At 30.9% G+C, this 22,758-nt stretch overlaps 1 protein-coding gene and 3 long non-coding RNA genes across 5 annotated transcripts in view; 3 read left to right on the forward strand and 1 right to left on the reverse strand.

The window, feature by feature from the left end:
- The window catches only part of LOC116186790, a 1,017-nt gene extending 797 nt beyond the window's left edge, over nucleotides 1-220 (forward strand). Inside the window, exon 3 of the long non-coding RNA XR_004151808.1 lies at nucleotides 91-220. This is a non-coding gene — a long non-coding RNA (uncharacterized LOC116186790). The remainder of the gene's footprint in view (nucleotides 1-90) is intronic.
- LOC102673792 (LIM/homeobox protein Awh-like) overlaps nucleotides 1-8,604 on the reverse strand; it is a 15,915-nt gene extending 7,311 nt beyond the window's left edge. Inside the window, exons 1-2 of one of the 2 annotated variants that reach the window (XM_006609467.2) lie at nucleotides 7,672-8,604; nucleotides 847-1,163 (exon numbers count right to left, since the gene is read on the reverse strand). In XM_006609467.2, the coding sequence (XP_006609530.1) occupies nucleotides 847-1,163; nucleotides 7,672-7,677 (323 nt within the window). In that variant the 5' untranslated portion in view covers nucleotides 7,678-8,604. Of the gene's footprint in view, nucleotides 1-846; nucleotides 1,164-4,187; nucleotides 4,389-7,671 lie in introns of those variants that run through there. The other variant, XM_031515141.1, reaches the window with a different exon arrangement.
- LOC116186791 lies at nucleotides 624-1,411 on the forward strand. The gene is made up of 2 exons (XR_004151809.1): nucleotides 624-954; nucleotides 1,351-1,411. It is a non-coding gene; the product is annotated as an uncharacterized LOC116186791 (long non-coding RNA).
- A 4,880-nt stretch (nucleotides 8,605-13,484) lies between the features above and the next one.
- On the forward strand, nucleotides 13,485-18,716 carry LOC116186792. The gene is made up of 3 exons (XR_004151811.1): nucleotides 13,485-14,158; nucleotides 17,252-17,615; nucleotides 18,003-18,716. It is a non-coding gene; the product is annotated as an uncharacterized LOC116186792 (long non-coding RNA).
- The last annotated feature ends 4,042 nt before the right edge of the window (nucleotides 18,717-22,758 follow it).

Raw genomic sequence — 22,758 nt, forward strand, 5'->3', positions numbered from 1 at the left:
CGAGAAAATGTAAAATATTTAAATAAGAAAGATTTAACAAATAAAAAATACAATGATTCTAAACAAAATTAATATTTTTTTCAATTTAAGGTTAGGTTCAGTTATACGAATGAAAGAAAGTAAATATAGCGATGGAAAATTGATTTAAGAATATATATTTTATGATGCACAAAACTTGTTTATTTAAACAAATGAAAGGAAAAAAAGTGTTACTTAAATTCACAGATTTATATTAAAAAAAAAAGAGAAACAAACTATACGACCATTTGATAAACAGACTTTTCAATGATTGTACTTATGATTAGAATCAAATTAAACTAAATACATGGATTACAAATTAATCTAGTCGAATTTAGACAAATTAAAAAAAAATGAACATCTCTAATTATTTTGCATATGTGGATTTGAATGTTAAAAAATAAAATATCTCAAATGAATACAAATAAATTTAACTTTATTATATAAATTTATATCACCATGTGCAAAAAATATATATATATATTATATTGATTCCTTTTTCAAATTTTATTTTAAATTAAAACTTATATTTAATTATATCATTTTTACTAATATTAAATAGTTTATTTATCACATTTTAATGATTTTTAAATAACAGGTATTTAAATCAACATAAAAAATTGAAATTCAATTATAATATTTATAATTTGAATTCTTATAAAAGTAAACAAAAATAAAAAATTATAGAGGATTAATCAATTTCATATAAAAAGGCTATATAAATCACGAAAGTCTAGAAACACAAGTTTCCTCGTAATCTAAGAAATAACTAAGATTAAAGGTAAGCCTGAGAAATAAATAGAAACCAGTCTTACAAACCGTACTTACAAGGCGTAGTCGTGTCTGCAATAAAGCCGCATCCCTCGAAGGAAACAGGAGTGCTGATCGTGCAGTGGCCTAGCACAGGCGCAACATTTCAGACATCTGGAATGCCAGGTACGACCCCCTACACAGAGGACAGTGCGCTCGCGTACGCTTTCCCCGCAACCACCACAGTCCATTTCCATTCCATCGTGGCTGTCGTTAGTCGTAATATTGGTACCAGATTTTTTAATATTTGCCACATTATTATTGTTTGTGTTGACATTGTTGTTGTTTGAACAAAGGATGCCATCCGTGCACTCTGTCTCTGTTTCAATCTCAGTCTGGAATAGATTATTGTTATTTATAATATTTTATTATTAGGAAATCTATATTAAGATTCTCACTTTTTTTAAATTTTGCATTATATATGAAATATTCTATTATGAAAAATTTAAATTATTAAAATTAAGAAAAATAAATAAATATAGATTTAAGTTATTGAAGATTTAATTATTAGAAATTTTTGAGATTTGAAAATTTAGGAATAGCAGTTTTAAATTATGAATTTTTTAAATTTATCATGCTGTAATTAAAATTTGAGATTTTCATCTCTTTGCCATTTATTTATAAAGAATTTAAATTTAAACACAATCAATAAGTATATAAAACCTATATTCTCAACAAATTTATGAAAAATTCGTAAAAGTTCATTATTGTTTAAAATTAAAAATTAAAAAGAAAGAGAAGTAAAATATACATAGATAGTATCAACAAGAAACTTCGAAAATACAAGAAATAATTCTCCTAGACAACTTAATTAACAAAGCAACTAACCCAGAGGAACCAGTTTTGCCTACAATACTATTCTCTGCTAATTTTTCATCTTCTCACATGGTTTACAACCTACGTGTATACACTCCACTATCTTCCACCCTCTTAAGTTCTGCAAACATCTTGTACAAACCAACACAAATACAATTCCTTCAATAAACCTCTCAAACAGCTGCTACAAGTCACTGCACAGTGTCATCAGTGCAATTTACCACCACGGCCATGTTATATCAAGTTATACAAATTGTGAAAAAGAACACGTACCACACTATTAACGTTATTAGAAGCGAGGATTTGTTAGAATTTGTTGACTAGTGAATTAACGTGCTCGATCAATTCATAAAAGTGTCAACTTGTACGAACAAAGTCTGTGCTATATTTTATACGTAGAATATTATTTTGAATTTTCTATGATCTAATAAAAATATCTTCAATATCTCGAAACCATCTTCAAATACCAATCATCCATTATTTTATATAATCACCTTATGTGATTATCATAATGATAACATTATTGATAAAGTATTATAAAAAAAAAATATCAAATTCATATCATTTATTTTTAAATAATATTTTTACAACACTTAGTTCTAAGAAGCATTATTTTGTACCATATATTCATCCTAGAGTGTGTAACCATAAATTTCTCACAACATATGAGAATCAAAATTTTTTCATCTGATTTCATAGTTATGACATGCAACGCACTACAACCGTTTCCGGGTATGGAATATACAAAAAGGTTGGCTGCGGGCTCCAAATCTCAATTAATACTCGGCAAAGTGAAATAATAAACGAGCGGACGGCCGCCGGCTGATAAATGATGCCGCTCTGGGCATGATCCCTCCTCGATCAACAGCTTGGACCAATGTTCACGATTCGCATGACTACGCACACATCGTGCATCGAATGTGCGTGCACGCGAAACGACCTTCAGGAGAGGCGCAAATTTGTTCATTGTGGGCCTCTTGAGATTTAAGCGACAGACACGCCCCTAGGGATCCATAGGTAGAGCTTCCTTTTAATTGAACGCGTAACATGGTAGAAATTTTACAAATTTCGATATTGATTTCTTTCATTTCAAATTTTTAATCTGAAGTGTTGAAAAATGTGAATAAATAATAAATATAGGTGGTGAATAATATTTTATCGCTATGTATATTTTTTAAATTAAGGTTAGGTGCGTGTATGTAAGTATAGGTTTTAAATTATTGTTGAAAGTTATAAGTAAGGAAATCTAGAAAATTTTTATTTGAAATAAAATTTTGTTATTTTTTATAGATATTGTTATTTTAAAGTGCAGAAAATATTTTTTAAAAGAATTTATTCTTTACAGGTTTCGTAAGATTTATTAAAATATCTTTACTGATCCTTAAATCTAAAAATCTCTTTTAATTCAAGATGTAATATTTTCTATGTCATTATTCAAATTTTTTAAATTAAAATAATATTAATAATGAATATCATTATGAATATCATATGTTAATTATATATATCTGAAGTGATTTCAGGAAAAATAATTCACGATTCAATAAACTACCTAAAACTATTGCTTTAAAACTAAATCTGAAACGGATCTATGAATGGGCCATGCTCAAGAAACTAATTGATTGAATGCACGAGAGATATCCCGGCCTTCTCTCGTTTAATTAATTAGGCTCGGTCGTGAGAGTAGGGATCTCTTCTCATCGCCAACTATAAATCGGAAAGAGGTTTCTATAAGATTAACCGCGCAAAAACTTTGAATATCGTTTGTAAAATTTACGGACGATATATTAATTTACATTAATATAATATTCGGAAAGATTTATCGTTCGACTCAATAATTGGATTATTAAATTCAAAAAATTTGTTAATAATCTTAAATCGAATGATCTGACAAAACTATCAAATAGAATAAATCATAAATCTAAATATATATAAAAAAAATAAAAAAAATAAAAATTAAAGAGTTAAAAAATATTTACGAACATTAGTTTAAAAAAAATTAAAACTTCCTTCTATTTCAAAAACTAATTTTATATAATCTATCTTTTTCACATTAAATTTTAAAAAATTAAAGGCACTATATCTATATTTATATTTATAATAATACTAAATTTTCCAATAAAATCTAATATTTCAAAAAAAAAAAAAATTATATTCTTTTATAAAAGCATGATCATCGATTAAAATTCATCCTTCTAATTGTTCATTAGTCAAGAATCGCTTAAACCAAACCTGTATAAGTACTAGGGTTTCGACTGCGATTAATTGACAATCGAACGACACGATGCAGCTGATTTGTCTTTTTTCTTTCTTTCTTTCTTTCAATCCAGTCTCTGTTGTTAGAGGAGCAGAGAACAACAGGGGGATAAAAACAACGAAGGGAAAGAGAGAAAGTCATTGTGAATGCGTAGAGATAAACGCAAAGATAACGCGTATCTGATCTGTATGCAATTTTTTTCTTATCAGTGTGTCATGGCACACATGCTTGTACTTATATACCTGTGCGTTATACAAGTGCGTGTATGTAAGTATAGGTTATGTTTTACCTCGATAATATTAATTGGTACACGAGTAATTCACAAAGGTTATTGTTCGGCCCAGCATGCAATCAATGAGTTAATTACATTATGTCTTTCGATTTATTCTATGTTCACATATTTATTTCTTTTTTAACTGGACAACAGATATATGAAACTTGTTTTATATCACGTTTTAATCAAAATGTATACAGGTATAATGAAACACAATATAATTTCAGAAAATAGCAACCAGAGACCTCTTGCGAATTAATTTAGCAACTAATAGTATTAATAATTTAAGAATTTACGCATTATATTTCATAATTTTTTAATTTCTTATTAAATAAGATAATGAAACTTATAATTGCTAAAATTTATATATATAAAAGTTTGTTATTACATTTTTTATTATTAAACTCATGATTGTTATGCAGTAAAGATTCTTAGTAAGTACTCAGTTATTCAATACACAAAATTACTTAAAAATAGGTTAAAAAGTCTTCGAGAAATCAGAAATTAAATCAAAAAAAAAAACAATAAGAATTTCAAACGAAAATCGAATCAATTTCAATCGAGAATAATTCTTCCTAATAATTTTTTTAGTTCAATCAAAATGATGTTTCAGTTATTTGGTTAGAAAATCGCAGAATAGCAAAAATTATACATGATGCGCGACACTGTATTAATCGATAGTATTATGTCGAAGAGAAACGTTCGATTTCCGAGGGAAGATCGAAATGCCAGAAGGTATAAATCACAGGTGGGAAATTCAACTTTGCCTTCGGCAGATCATAAATCAATGACCGTCCAGTTAAACGTGAAATGATTACTGACCGACGGTAAAAAGAGTGACAAGGAGAGAAAGGATAGAGAGAGGAAAATGAAACGAAAAAAGACAAGACTATGTAATATCTTCGAAATTGTCTTTCTCGAGGTGTCGGTTGTGCAATGGTTCTTTTTTTTTTTCAACGATTCTTCTCTTCATGGTTCTTGAAATAATTCATGTACAGAAATTCACGTGTTCAATGTTCGCGTATTTAACTTAGCAATGATGGATCAAAGAGAGATTTTATGATTTAAAATATGATAGAATCTTCTTCATTGAATAGATATTTTATTATGCGGAATATAGTAATTAGTTCTATTTTTAATTCTCTCGTTCGCGAAAATTGAAAATTCAATCGTGAACTATTCAGGCATCCATGTATTAGATAATTTAAAAAAAAAAATTTATTCCATATTTTTTGATTTATTTCATGAACCATTCCTTTTCTGATTGTATTTATGATTCATATTATATTCTGTTTTTTTTTTCATATGTTTAATGTTTTTTATTTTATTTGTTTTGTTTTCAATTTTATTATTCCACACATATTTACTAAAAAATATACACATATAGCTGTTGATTTATTGCAATATTAAAATATTACTGTCTCAAGTCACTCATTTGCAGCTATTAAACCTCAATCATGTTTAATCATAAATTCCTATTATCACGTAATAAACTATACGATGAAAATATTGTATAATACATACTTGAATGTTGCATTATATAATTGCAGTTCATTAATTCCATTGTTTGAGAACGAGACATTTTCACGCTTCGTCTGTCAAATTTAATCTCAAAAGTATATATTCAATACGGTGATAAAGATTATACAAATATTTATTCAATTTTCCCTCTTGTTGATTTCTGATTATTTGTCAATCATAATTGTCCAATCTCATTGTTTCAAGCGTTAAACCATAAAGTAGGTTTTATTTAAATAATAAAGTAGAACATTCATTATCCTAATATTTTAATATTTATCTTATTAATTGAATAAAGAATGTGTTCTAACAACAGATCCTATTTTTTAATTACATATTAATTAATTACTAATTAATTTTAATTAAATATTTTTTATTAAATATTTATATGTATTGTTTTCATTGTGAAAACTATTGTATGAAATATGGAAATTGAAAAAAAAGTTAAATTAAAATTTTAAAAATTTCATAAATTTTTTCGTAATAAATCTATCGAAATAAGCGAAGTTATTATTGATATCTATGTTCATTAATTTCAAATCTAAAAGATTCAATTGAGTACAAAATTAACAATAATAATTAATTAAATACAATAATTTTAATATTTGAAAAATTAAAATTATTATCCGTTTAAATATTATTAGTCATTTTAAAATAAATGATTTAAAATGTGTAAAAAATGTGGATATCAAAGAATTTTTTAATTACGCAATGATTATACAACAAAAGAATCGAAAAGGAAAGAAAAAAAATGAAAAAGAAAAGAATGTAAAAAGAAAGAATAGAATGAAACATTCAATGATCATAGGATTTTACAATGGCGTTCCTGGTTTACGATCCACAAAAAAGCGAGTCCACAAAATTCAAGAGGTAATTTACAACAGGTCGAAATTCGTCGTTTTTTTTTTCTATCCTGAGAAACCATTCCAAAAGAAAAAATAAGGATGCTTTTTTCCGAAAAATTCGACTAATAATTCGATTAATAATTAATCTAATAAATCTGAATAAATTGTATCGAATCAATATATTAAATGTACATATACTGTACATATACTAAAAATATTTTCAATTTCAAAAAAAATTTTCTCATTAATCACAATCTAACAGGCATAATAATATGTTCCGTATATTATCAAACACATCGATAAATGTCGTTATAATTTATCTTACTTATAATTTATCCAATTTCAAAATCCACAAGTATCTAATCTTATAAGTCAGTTAATACAAAATCAAATCTTCATTGAAATAAAAAAAATGAATTCTTCGATCGATCTTTTTTGTAGGTGTTTCTCCAAAGAATGCAATCAGCGAGTAGTTAAGAAGAATAATAGTAGTCATTTTTTATTGACCAGCACTTCGAGGCGACGGAGATGAGCTGACAAAGTGAGAAATGCCAGGGTGAAGAGGTCAAACGGACCTCACTATCGACTACCGGACACCTAAGATCCTCGTATACATTCGTCACTTGGCTACATAGATGTTTAATGCCATAAGTGAGTAACATTCCTAATGATTTATCGTTCCTTATACGTTTCGCCAATGATTGTAAATAATTTTTCGCAATATTTTAAAATTATTTCGATCTGCGTATCAATCTGTTCCAAAGATATATATTTTTTTTTTTTTTTGGAGAAAATGTTATTTCTCGAAGTTTGCGTATTTTATATCTGACGTTTAGTGTATCGCAATAGTGGTAAAATAATAGAAATATAATATAGTTAAAATGTTCAAAGAACTGACAAAATATTTAAATGAATCTCAATTATAGAATATTATTTGAAAATATAGAGTTTCGAAAAAATAAAATATATAAGTTATGTCATATGATTAAATTAACATCATAAGAAAAGAATAGTTGTATCATATAATAATATTTTAAAGTATTTATTTCTGGAAAATTTTCAATCTTAATATAGTTATTTCTTTTTTTCTAATTTTCAAATCTTAAAACTATCTTCTAAAATTTCAATTCACTCACCTTCATCTTCCTTTGTTCCAAAAATTTTTAATCTCATAAACTTTCTCTTTCCGATTCCATAATCATCAAACAATCAAAAAAAAGTTTTTTAAAACAAATACACGTGCTATAATATTATGCCCTCCATTCACGAAGTCCGTATTCACATCACTCGATCCATAATCGTAAAACTGAAACTCGCGTTTCAATAATTCAACTCTTTCGAAAATAAATTTAATATTGAGAAAAACTATAAACAATCACAAAAGGCAAAAGAAAAGATATTGTTGATCAACTGGAAGATCGAATAGAATCACACGAAATATCCCGTCCCGATCCGTAGCCCGGGAAAGACTGGCATCCTCGATTCTGCCCCTTCCACACGTCGTTCGTTCCACACACGTTCGCTCGATTTCTTTGCACAGCTTCTACTCTATGCATTCGCTTGTCCATATATGTATACGATTTGAGTATGTGTACGAGACGCTGCACGTGGAGGGGATTCGTGTTTCGTGACTCGATTCGGGGTTGTTCGTGGCGCTAGGTGGCACAGAAATGATGCTTTTCAAGACGAAGACTTCTGAAACGAGAACGAAGCTCCGCCTATTAGAACACGCCCATGTTCCGTGCGCTCCACTGGAACCCCTGCTATCGTAAAGTTCCGAGGTTGATAGAGTGGGGGCAATCGCGATTCTCTGGAAGCGAATCACACGGGAATGGAATTTCTGCGGGCAACGTGTTTCTCGTAGCGGTGTCAACTCTTCCTATTTTATTTTCTTTTCTTTTTTTCTTTTGATTCCGTCTCTCACTTTCTATTTCTTCCCTCCTCCTTTCGTCATCGTCTTTAAAGTTCTCTTACATTTTCTTATGAAGTTTTCTCATACGTATAGTTTTCATTCCTTTCCATTCTTTTTTATTCATTTTAGCATAGGATTATTTGTTTCTTTTTAGAATTTTAAGAATCGCGTTTTTTCTGTTTGTTTTTTTTTTCGTTCGTTTGAGAAATATTTTCTTTTTTTCTTTATTGGTCTTGTACTATATTTAATCTTAATTTTTATTAATACTATTTTAGAAATTCTTTATAGTTGCAATCAGTCATTTTTTTTATAAATTATTTATGTTTAATTGCTTATCATGTTTAAGGAAGTATATTTTAAAAAAAATTCATGTAGGCATTGATATCATTCCGCCTTTATGTTGATTATTCCGCTAAATATACATAATCAATACCTCCTCGATTTCCTGAAACATTAACATTTGCATGTGACAATCAAGTGATTACGTGTATTCTTCGAAAAATTATCCATCAATCATGCTCATAAAGTTTTTTTTCAATAATCGATAATATATATTAAATGTCACGTATTGGAAATTACACAATTCATGAATCATGCAAATCACTTCGAGCAGGAAAAAGAATAATTTTATTGTTTTCGATAAATGATTTTGTTTTCGATAATCATTTTATTGCTTTCGATAAACAATTTTAATATAATTGTCAGTTTATCATATGTCTCAACATATAATTTATATCTATAATCATAGAGAAAAAAAATCTCTAATTATTATCTCATAAGTAATATATAATTAATAAATATTTTATAATTTATTTTATAAATTTATAAAGTCTCTAGCCATAGAAAAAAAATACTAGATCAAAATAGTATCTATGATTAAAAAACTTCTGTTCTCTAAAGCAAGGTCAAAACTTGTGACTCGGTTAAGCGTTTAGTTACGGTTTACCCTCAGACGGTCCACTATCCCCTTCCAGCATATTTACGTGTGGATATATATTTTATATTCCCTCCGTTCCTTTTTATTTTCGATGAGTTTGGGTTCTCGAAGAGGTTCGAGCACCTGTTTGTATTTCTGCTCCGCCGACACATAAATCATTCTCGAATGGACTAACGCCTTTTATCACTGCTATATCCCTCTCCCCTGCATCATCCTCTTCTATCGAAATGATGCGAGTAGATACATAGACGTATATATACGAGATCCTAGATTCATATACGCCCACATCTAAAATGAATATGAATTTCTTTTTCGGTTTCAGAACCCGAGAAAAACTGTCAAACGGATTTTCGGCCCTATCTACTGTCCTTTTATTGCCATTCTATCGATGTGCGCGCGTCGTGCCTGTGCATCCGTAAAATTCACTGTTTCTAGAATTATATGCCTTGAAAAGGAAGAAAAGTATCGATAGAAATAGAATTTTTTTTATTAGACAATTTTTTAACATGTTTGCTACTACATATATCCTTTTTCTTTCGATGGATATTACTTATTAATTTTTGATGAAATTTTTATTTAAAATAGTTATTTAAAATAGTGCATAATTTAAAAAGCAATTACATTTACTCATTAAATTTTTTTTATTTTTTTCATTTTATATTGTATAAGATATGTAAGTTCATATGTAATTCATATTGTATTTTTCATATTGTATAAGAGTATAATACTAACCTAAAAATTTTCCCTAGAAACAGCAGTAAGGAATATGTTAAGTATTGATGTATTTAATAAAGAGACTTCAATCGGTATTTATGTTCATATTTATTATTAATTCTAACATAGATGTAGAGATGACATGCTGATCACTTTCAATATCTCTTTCTTCTAAAAGTATCAAAGGAACAAGAAACGAATTCTCTTCATTTATCGTCACATTCCTCCAGTCTCCAAGATGTATCTAATATTTTCAAGATAAATGCGCGTTATATGTTTTCAATGGAATCGCGATACGCCCTCTATTTATTAATATCATCGTAGGCGCGTGTGCGCATGCTTGCGAATCTCGCGCGTGCAAATGCAACGCGATACGGACGTATAGGTTAAGTGTGTAAACGACGTTCACGCGTGCGAGAAGAAGCAACAGGGGCCGTCGTACCCGCGATCGGCAGGATACGGGCCATTAGTAACGCTTACCCGGCATAAAGCGAGAAAAATGGCGGTCGAATTATTCCGCTAGTGGGACCGAAAACGAACAAAGGTCTCTACCTCGCGAGGACACGCGGAGGATTCTTCAAAAAGGAACCACGGGGTTCCAGCGATGCCGATTCTTACTAAGGGGACAACCGTCGCATTAATCGATACTATCGAGAATCCTGTTCCGCGATCGATGTCTCTTTCTCCTTAGAGACGTAAATAATAAGTGCGTACATCGTTTATCACGATAATTATTATATATATAACTTTAATCTTAATTTTTTCAAGACTATCGAGAAAATATTCTAAGATAATTTTTATGGATATATTATAAACAAAGTTTTATATACAGTATATAGTAATTTCTGAAAAAAAATGTTTAATTACCATTATGAATCGATGCGAATAGAGAATAAAAATAAAAAACATTTTTAAAAAGTTATTTTTCATTAATAAATATAGTGTTGAAAGTACCGTGGAACATAATATCCATTTGCAAAAAATATTTTTAAAAGTAACTCTCAAGTTTTATTTTCAAATGTAATTATTTATACTTTATTAATCGAATATTCTTCTATATTAACAATGTAAACGATATTGTAACGATAATATAAACAACATTGACAAAATAAAAAAGTGAAAATCGTGAGAAATGAGCAAATGTAAATCATGTTTAAAAAGTTTCCCATTTTCTACCGAATATTCAACATGCTGGGAAAGAGTCCAAAACTTGCGGTTTCTTTTCAAACATTTTTCGAGAAATTTTCCAACGTCCAAGTGGAATTATCATGATAAAAGTGGTCGCAGAGACCTGTTCACATTCAAAATCGAGGAGATACATTGTCGCATACAGCCCTCGATACCTTATAAAAGAATACAAATTCGAAAAAGCAGTCTGACATGTCACTCGCATTGGTAACCACCTGCTGTGCAAACACGCACTGTTGTCAAAATCCGACCACACCGTAACCGACTTTCTTTCTTGGATACCTTCACATGAAACACTTGAGTTTAAAGGGAACACTGATAAACCTAGCCTCGACCTAGTCTTATATTGGCTGAAGTATAAAACATTTTGTAGTTCTAATTTAATGAAGTGGAAATATTTACGATTCTCGAACTTTTTTAACAGGAAAACTCGTTACAAGATAATATTTATAACAGAATTTCAATATTTTATTAATACTACATATAAACATTATTTCGTCAATAATGAAGTATCATTATCATAACATAATAAACTAACAATGTTTAAATCGAAAATGGGAAAAAAATCTCGTAAATATAAAAATTTTATAAAAAGAACTTTCCAATACTAGTCGAGTTCATTAGCCAGTAACCGTATCGTTAACCTTCGTTAGCATATCCACGGCACGTCTGCGCGAATTCGAGGAATTGCTTCACAACCGGAAATTTCGCGAGATATTTATGTACAGGTGGTACAGAGGCCTGCAACTGTATCACTACGTTATAGTCCTGTAATTTCGGGATTTCCACTTTCAGAGAACATGGTAAAGTCGAAGAAGGAACAGGATGGAATGAGGGACTGAAAAGGAGTATATACGCGACTGTAGCAGCTTCCCCAACGTATCTCTCATCCTCGCGCTCTCAGCTTCCTGCTCTGTGATCTCAGCCCGTCTGAGTTTCATCCCTCTTCAAGTTAGCTAACAGCAGGATCCTGCACAATGTAGTCGTGATTGCAAATCCGCTCGTTATCATCAAAACTGCGCCCAACCTAACGAAACCCACCCTCTTGCCTCTTCTCTCTCTATCTACTTGATTCCTCTCTTTTCATCTTTCTTCTCTTCACTTTGCCTCAACCGTTTCACTTCTGCACTTTCTATCTTCTGTTACTCCTTTAACACGACCAAGTAAGTACTTTTTAGAAAGACTAAAAAGATTTTTTAATATTTTTCTCCTTGATCAGGAATTTGAAAGTCTCTCTATATTTGTATCTCTCAACAAAAGACATATATGCTTTAAAATATAATTTGAAAGTTATATATAGACTGTAACTTGTAATTATTATTAAATAAATAATTATTGAAATATTATCATTGTTAATATAAATAATAAAAGAAATTTGAATTTAAAAAAAAATCTAAAATTTCCAATATTCGTAATATAATACGAATCTAAAGATAATTTCATTATTAATTCGTTAATTCTTTCATCGGAAGCTTAACAATTTTCGTTAGATTTGAATCTAACTGGTGAGATTCAAAATAAACAGAATACAATAGTTCAATTGTTCGCAATAAGATCATTGAAACGTCGAAATCAGAAGTATAGGGAATGATTGATCTTCGAGAAAGAAAATCACGATACAATAAAAGAAACAGTTTTGATAGCGGATGCCGATCATTCTTACTCACCTGTAATAGCACAGGGTCATTTCGTCATTGGATGAGAATGTCATGAGTTTTTTTACCGTATCCCGAAGGATATGTCATGCTCGAAGTCTAATGTTTTCATAGTTACAGTACAACTTTCTTCGTGTCACTATGATGGGTCGAAAAATGATTTCTCAACAGTTATATGGAACTTAAATAAAATTTGAACTTGATTTATTTATTTATTTGATACCTTTAAATATGATTTATATGAATAATAAATTTTGAAGTGAATATTGTGAATACACGTTTGCATCTTTTTAAGAATGTCACTAATTATATCATAACCTCATAACTTCATTAAGAAGTTAAAATTTTTACCAAATTCAGATAAAAAGAAATTCGCATAGATTATTAACTTTTATCGAAACATACTTTCAAACATCCTATATTACATGGCACGTGTTAAGATCATGATCTTCATTTTCTATAATTTAATCATCTCACTTACTAATCGTACGAACAATACACATATACGCAAACCTTAACCTGTCTTACATAGTACATGTAACCACGAGCACCACCTATCTTTGTTTTGACAAAGGAGAATCATCATTAATCCGAAACACAGTCGACGCTAAATACGAGTACAAGTTTAAGTGCGTAAGATATGCGTATCTCGTTTCGAATTTGTGTGTTTGTATGATCAAACGTTCCGAGGTTTACGATGATATGTATTCATATATATTTCTCATTCACACAATTCACCTAGGAACAAATCGTTTCTGCAGAGTGTTCAAATGCCGTTGTACTCATTAATGATTCAGCTGAATTTCGTCTCGACACGGTGATAATGTTCGCGATAATTAGTCAAGAGAAAGACCGATACAATCTATGGATGCTGTAATATACTATACCTCCAATATCGAATTTTTTTTCGTCGTCAATAGATTGACATTCTACACCGAGGCGTGGAGCATCCAATAATAATTGAACGAATCATCTTTTGCATGGTTTTGTATGATAAATAAAAATCGTGATGGAAAAATAAAACAACGATTATTATTGATCGTTATATAAAAATGTTTATACATTAAACATTTTTTTCAAAGTTTGTCTTTTCGACGAATGACTGTGCAATTGCTAGGGAATAATTAAGAGTTATATGAATGCTGGAAAGACAACAGGAAAATCGATTTTGTTTTGGAGATTTTCGAAGAATAAAGGAAGAACATATTATATTACAGGTATAACTTTTAATTTTATTATAATATAGATTTTTCGATATAGATTAGAATAAAATTCATATTAAATATGAATTTTAATAAAACGAAGTAAACGAAGTGTGATTGAGGTTATGACAGGTGAAAAATAATATTAGAAACATCTGTCTAAACACTAGATGCATAAGTAAACTTTAATAAAACATTTTTATTTTTTATATCTTCTATATCTTTTATATCTATTATCTTAAAAATATCTTTAATAAAATATTTTTATTAATTACGTAACATTTATATAATTACGTACATTTACGTAAATTGGATTACAATTAAAAATTTCATTATATTACACACGATTTACAAAGCAAGTAAAAATTAACATTGACGAATTACGATACGTACATGTCTATCTTCAATTTCCCTTTCTAAATTCAAAAAACGAAACCACTGATTCCACATTGTCATCATCGATACCGTCACACTCGAAATGATCGCGTGGGATTGCGATTCGAATGAATCGCGAAAGAAAATCACAATCGTCGCCGCTCTCACCGACGTTCTCCTAATAAGAGGGTGTTCGGGGGTGTAAGTCTAATATTATGTAATAGGGGCCACGTGGCAGCCGTTCAGTCCCCCGGAATCGAATTCGGTCAGACCTCGGGTCTCCGCTGTGTCGATTGTCGTAGGAGAAAGGAAACGTAGCCGCCCGTATTCCGCATAGCTACGTTGGGTTTCATCCCTCTCGAGTCAACGTTCACAATGAACTGCACCCCGCGGCAGCGGCAGCCAGTATTCAGCCTTTAATCCGATTATTCCTTTCGAATCAACGAGCACCACGTTTCATTCCCGGATCCGTGTGCCCACTTACCGAACCGATGTTCGACCTGCGCGCGTGTAATACGGGCGAGAAAGAAACGTGCCGCGCGGAAAAAATCCGTGTAATCGGTTACATCTCGATCAGAGAGACGAACCTTTCTTTTATTTGCATTTCACCACGTAGGCTGGCTAGATTCGTTAGGATACGATTGCTTTTTCGAGCGAAAATTGTCGAATAGGATTTTTTTCGGATATCAAATCTATTAAGAATTTAAAGAAAAGTGAGGTTAGGATACTTACTATTTATCAAAATATTTTCGTAAAATATCGATATAAGTCGAAATTAGGGTATATAGGTAGGTATTAATAGGTATGTATTAATATATATAGCTATATTTTTGAATAATTTTAATATCAAAATTATTATAAGATTTGATCCAACTCAGATTTTCATAACTTTACAAGAATTTTTTTTTAAAAATTATCAAATTATTTTTCTTTTTTTGACTAACATCTGCATTTTATTTTTTCCAATTTTCAAGGTTCAAGAACGATACCAAAATATTCCAATGCATTCCAATAGAAGTATAATAATCTCTCGAGTGACAATTAAATCACCGCTACCTCTTCAATGACCATCGCGTTTCACCTTCGAATTGAGTCGTTCGTAAACGATCTTCCGCAGATCGGAGAAGGGAAATACACGACTATCGAGGATAAAATAAACGAAGCGATGCGAGCGTGTAATGGCAACGTGGGTCGCTCAAGAGGAAAGAAATCGGTTTGGCCGTGAAACCGCGTACGGTGAATTGGTATTTAAAAATATGCATGCCGACAGATGCGGTTTCCATGTCGCACGCTTCCACCGGCTCCCATAAATATGATAAGGCCCTATAAAGAGATATACGAGCCTATAAGCCGGTTTCACGTACCTACCAACTCGAGAAGATTCAACCGAGCTCGTACATTGCAAAATGAGGAACAGAAGCGAACGAATGGACCAAAGATTACGCGTTAACGTTCATTAATTAGAGGGTTAATCGGTAGTAAGCGAGATACAACGTAAGGACTCTGTGAAGATTTGGGATGAGTGGTACACAACTTAAAAATAGTAAGTTACATATCTATAATGATAAAAAAGTTAATGGTAAGAAAGTTTGTATGTATATATATATATATACCGAATATAATATATAATAGATATATGGAGTAATTATATTTTTTTTGTAAAATCAAAAGGCTTTAGCATTTTTTCATGTTTTGTATATAATTTTATCTAAGAATTTCTTGCAACAGAGTGATGAAGTTCTAAATTCTGAATATTATAATTTAAAAGAAAAATTCAGCAGCATAAAACTTTGAGGATTGATTTCACTTCTTTATAACATTTTAATAAAAAAAAAAACAATTTCATTTAAAAAAAAAAAGCATTCAAATATTTTCATAAGCCACTATAGATATATAATTTACTATTTTTAATTTTGTTTGTTTTCATCAGATTATAGATTTTCATCTCATCGAGAACACGTGAAGGGACGAACGCGAGAACGAAGGGACGTTCGCATCTCTGTCAGCCCTCTCCTCCTCACCCTCGCACGGTTTCGAACGGTAACAGGGCCTCGGTTGAATTTTCACGTATCCATCGGCGGAAAAGTAAAATGGCCGTTGGCGTGCGTACGGCCGTTGATCGATAAAAGCGTCGCGACGCTGGGCGTGTCCGTCCGTGCAAGCCGCCTCCGCAACGCCCCGCGAACCGCCGCGAGATACTCTCACGAAAAGTTTACCCCGTGTCGTCGACAAACGGCGCAAGCTGCAAAAAGGCGAGGTCCTCCTGCTAACAAACTGCCGCCTCGTGTCCCCCTCGTGTTCCTCTTCGACCTGTTTGTAGACCCCCCTCCTCTTCTTCCTCGAAATAATCTTCGTCCGCTCCACGATCCGCCTTCTCGCGTCTTCTTCGCGAAACTTGGAAGGAAAAAAATTTTTGTTGGAGGAGAAATCTTCCTTTCTGGAAACTTTGATTTTTAGTCGTGATATTTCCTTAAAAAAAAGTCATGTAACTTACCATTGAAATATTTATCATTACTTTCGTGACTTTGTTAAAATCCATAAGGTATACGATCATCCCACATTTTTATATTCGGTATATTAAAATTAATATAATTGGTATAAATTTGGATACAGTTGATATTCATATAATTAAATGGAATGTACGATTAATAGAAAATTAGATAAATCTTTTATTTTTAAGATTAAGTAAAAAGAAGGATCTCTTTCTTCTTTTCATTTTTCCTTTCCTTTCAGGTCCACTCTCTTTCATCGGACTACGTAGTCGCGGAGACGATGGAGCATCCAGGACGAAGGAGCATAAATGGATTAGAAGGGTCCTGCCGGATGACTAAGTTTTAGCCAGGGCAGCGCCGGCGCCAAATCCAATTTGATCTTAACGTTAACTCGATCCCGCGTACGGTTACACGGTGAATTAAACGTCGTTGACAACGTGGAGGTAACCGAGGTCTCAAAAATACCCCCTTATGGATATCTCGCCGATACAAGCCAACAAGTGGCGAGTCGATCATTTTATTCTGCCAAAAATTTCGAGGATACTTATTTACTTTATTTAATTATTGCTTTAAACTAATTACCTAGCAAATACAACGTGTTCACAGTAAATCATTCTGATTTTTTATAATGTAAGAATAATTAATCATATTTAAACTGTGTAATCACTATATAAGAATGTTCAAAATTATATTTTTATATATTTTCTATAGTTCCTTCCAATTTAAAGTTTTACATCCAATCCTGTATGTAGTATACAATTTGCCAATTACAATTAGTTAGCTATATTAAAGATTCATAGAATTTGTAAAATTTCTAGAAAATTTATACTTTATTTTAAAATCAAAAATAATCTATATCGATGAACATTCTTATCTATTATATATATTTTAATTCATAAAATCTAATAGAATAGAATATATTTGATTATTAACAATAATTATAATTTGAAATAAAATTTAACACACTATTCATCAAATTCATAAATTTTCAGATATCCTCATCTCAAGATTCGTCAACACACAGGATGTAACGAGATACAAATATTTATTACCATCCATATCAATCAAGTTCCGACATCCATTTCAACAACCTTGTGGGACATCAAAGCGTTCTCCTGCTTCCGTATCGTCCTCCTTGATCATCCTCGTCCTCAAAGGAGAGCTCTGAAATCTCGATGGCGTATACAGAAGCTCACGTAATCGCTTCGAATCCGATTATGCATTAAAGATCCTGCCGCTGACTTCGCGATTTCGCGATGATCTTCACGCTTTGTAAACGACCAGAGATGTTCCATCCTTGCCACGGAGCCTAACTTGAAAAGTTGCTGGATCCCCACGACTGGTCCGTTCCGTTGGAAAGGAGCAGAGCCACGGAAGATGATTACGGTGGAGGGTGGACTGGTAAAATTGGGGAGAACAAGGTGAATTCGGGTGGCTCGGGTCCGGTTTATCGAGCTGGAACAACAAGCGGCAATCAGGCATAACTCGATCATTTCATTCTTCTACGTCCGTGCTCCGCCCTCGATCTTCGTGGCCCTTCCTGTGTCGCCCCCGAACTGCTCGCGATACACACGCGTAGAGGACGATTCAAAAGTGTAAGGATGAAATGGAAATGGACGTTTGATAGACGACTTTGGCTAATTGGAATATTTAATAATTTGTTTGATGAAGATATATGCAAAGTATATCAAGTTATAATAAGGAAATATGAGAATAAAATTGTTCTTTCTTATTTAGGTATAATGATAACATGAAGAGGATTCAAAAGTATAAAGTTGAAATGGAAATGGACATTTGATAAAGTCTTATAAATACATCAGATCACAATGAAATATGAGAAATATGAGCTTAGTATAATGAAAAGCAAGAGTATGTGCAAGAGTATACATAAAAGACAATTCAAAATAAGGATGAAGTGAAAATGGATGTTTAATAATCTCTGATTAATTGAAATATTTATTTATATTTTTACTATTGGAGGAAGATTTAAATAAAATTTTTCTTTGTTGCTTAGATATGATAAGATATGAGAACATGCATAGAAGAGGATTCAAAAATATAAGATTGAAGCAGAAATGGACATTTGATAAAGTCTTATAAGTACATTACATCAGATCACAATGAAATATGAGAAATATGAGCTTAGTATGATGAAATATGCAAGAGTATACGTAAAAGACAATTCAAAATAAGGATAAAGTGAAAATGGATGTTTAATAATCTCTGATTAATTGAAATATTTACTATATTTACTATTGGAGGAATATTTAAATAAAATTTTTCTTTGTTGTTTAGATATGATAAGATATGAGAACATGCATAGAAGAGGATTCAAAAGTAGATTGAAGCAGAAATGGACATTTGATAAAGTCTTATAAGTACATTACATCAGATCACAATGAAATATGAGAAATATGAGCTTAGTATAATGAAATGTGCAAGAGTATACGTAAAAGACAATTCAAAATAAGGATGAAGTGAAAATGGATGTTTAATAATCTCTGATTAATTGAAATATTTATATATATTTTTACTATTGGAGGAATATTTAAATAAAATTTTTCTTTGTTGCTTAGATATGATAAGATATGAGAACATGCATAGAAGAGGATTCAAAAGTATAAGATTGAAGCAGAAATGGACGTTTTATATGGTGGAGTCTTCAACCGATTGGTAGAGTAATATTTGTTCAATATATATAACTAGGATAAATTCTTGTCGTATGGAGAAATTAATAGATATCTATGGAAAATATAGTAAGATATTGTCGTCATTCGTTTCGTATTAGATAAAATAGTAAGATATAATTATCGTCATTAAAAAAAAATTTCAAATTGAATTAAAAGTATCTTATGATATATGAATATCAAGATTTCGAGAACTCAAATCGTGCTTTGTGATGAATTAACAAAGAAATGTGGTTACATCGACATTGTAAATAGATATTTGAAACTATCTATATACTCGTATTATATCTACAAGAAACAACGTAGGCGATTGTGTTAAGATACCTTTGTAGAATCTCTCCCCTTGTTTCGCGGAATTTCGATGGAATCGCGAATCCTAAAATCCCAAGCAATCTGCTTCAGTTCGCACGTGTTTCGAATATATCTAACTCCTAACAGAAAAGAAACATCGATAAACCTCTTATTTTATTCCATAAAACGATCACAATTTTTGAAGATATTTTTATCTAATAAGATATTCAAAATTAAGATTATGATTATTAAGATTCAATTTTTAGAATTAATTTTATTATTGAATAACGAAGCAGCAATAACTCTTACTTTCGATATTCCATTACAAAATAAAATTCTAGAAATTAGAAAGAAAAAAAAAAAAATCGTATCCGAATGTAAAATTTGTATGCAGGTATTACGTTTGTACAGAGTGCATACTAGCTAAATATTATGCACCCCCGATAGTCGATTCGTCATTGGTCGATTCGGTGGCTGCATACCGCGCAGGCGGGTTATCAGAGAGGGAGGTAGGGGTGCAAACCCCTAATTTCTGGAACAATAATTTTAGTCATCGGCACGGTGGTCGATTTGCGAATCGCATTACGCCACGCTCAAAGGGCCAACGAGACTCGATTCTCTCTGTTAGTAAATTCTGTCGGTCGGTCGATTATTATTACTACTCGAAACAGGATGGCATATGTAATGGCCCAGGAATCGGAATGGGCGGTCTGTTTTCATTGAAAAAAAAACTTACCTTTCTTCCTACCATGTATTTGTGCCGGTTTAATGTACATAATCGATGAATCGAAAAAAGATTCAAAAGGGTTAACATCATTGAGGGTGGAGGCATTGCGGGTATTGTGAGGTTCGAACAGACATTTTTCTTAATTCTTAAATGCACGGTGTCATTTGGCGAAAGACGTGTGACATTTATTTTATGATGTTTTGGAATATACGTTTTGGAAAAAAATTTAGAGGAGTTAATAAATCTTTCTTTCAATTTTTGATAAATTTTTCAATTTTTTTCAAATTTGATTTCATTTTTCAATAAAATTTCAATAAAAATACTTGTTTTATTAACAATAAACGATGAAATGCTATTTATTGATTTATCGTTATTTTATTAATAAAAAATATGATTTTTTGTTAGAATACAAATATATTTAAATTAAAAATTTTATCAGATAATAACTCGTAATATAGCGTTCAAAAAATCTTTATAAAAGATACTTTAATAACTCTCAAATATATTTGCATTCTTAAATGTAAAAAAGAGAGCAGATCAGAATTTGGATTTTTATTATATAAAACAATATCTAAGTGAACTCAAATCTATAATAAATACTAGTTTACAATATAGATATAACATACAATATAAATTCAAAAACTGAAAAATAGATCTTCTTATAGGATCTTCCATTAATCTAAATCTTTTTCTTATATTGCAGATTTTTAAATAAAACTAAATGAACCATCGATAATAGAATCAAGGAAATATTCACTCAGCTTGGATTTGCAATGCGCCCCAGCTTTGCACCTTCCTGTACCGCACAACATTATTCGGTCCACTTGTCGGCACCCCTCGGCGTGGCAACCCTTACACAGCCACCCTTCCGTAATCCTGTTACCGAGCACGACGGCTTCTACGCACCTACGCAATCGTCTACCTACCCTCTTTGTTCTTATAGCCTGGTAAAAAACAATGGATGACACGGATCACGATTCAGCGATCGTCGAAAGTAACTAAAAAACAATCTTCGATATTTGAGATTTCTTCTTTACCTTTCCTTTGTTTAATTTTCTGAAAAATAAAAAAAGGTATATAACACTTTATAGATATAACAGAAATAAAAAATTATAAATAAAATTATAAATCTCATATGTTAAATTATTACAGATATTCTGTCAAATCTATAAGAAGAATAAAAAAAAAAAGAAGAATCTTATGAATTGTAATAGAAAGTTAATGAAGAAACGATCGGTAGGAAACATCAAAGAAACCAGTGGAATTGGAAATTGCATGCAAATCACAAGGAAAGAAGGAGTTTATTTCTTCCTTTATCTTCACAAGCTCCCTTCATTTCCGATCGCTTCCTTCCTTCCTGTCAAACCATCCTCGTAGCCGCAAATTAGCCGCCAACGTCCAAAAGAAAGTTAAAAGAGGGTTTGTTCGCCACAGCCATTTACATTTACAACCCCAATGCTTCGTCTTGCAATCTTCTGTGTCTATCTCTTTTTATACTGTTCATTCTAGTTGCGGAAATTCGTGATCGATCGACCGTATCGACTGGTATTTTTCCACCATAATAATTATTGTCTCCTGAACGATAAGGTAATTTGCATGAATTTACATCTCGATTTTTCCTTTCAACGGTGATGAATTTAGTTAAAAGTTCGATACAAAAATAATTATATTTATTCATTTATTTGTTTTATCATATAATTATTATATATCATGTTTTATCAAAATAATTATATTTATTCATTTATTTATTTTATCATACAAAGAGATATAATAATAAGAGTATATGCGTGAAATTAAAATTAAATAATTATTGAAATATGTGTTATAGTTTTATATTGTATTCTTTAATTTATATGCATTTAATTTGTATGCATCTAATCATGATTTATTATTACATGAAAATATATCCGAATTCATAATTCAAATAACACTAGTAGCAATAATTTTATGTCTCAATTACATAACTAAAGATACGAAACTATATCGTACCCCTATTATTACAGTTGTAAGTGTAACTCTTAATCCTCTCATGGGGATGGTCAT

The sequence above is a fragment of the Apis dorsata genome, unplaced genomic scaffold (genome assembly GCF_000469605.1).
Source record: "Apis dorsata unplaced genomic scaffold, Apis dorsata 1.3 scaffold_56, whole genome shotgun sequence".
In the NCBI taxonomy this organism is placed as follows: Eukaryota; Metazoa; Arthropoda; class Insecta; order Hymenoptera; family Apidae; genus Apis; species Apis dorsata.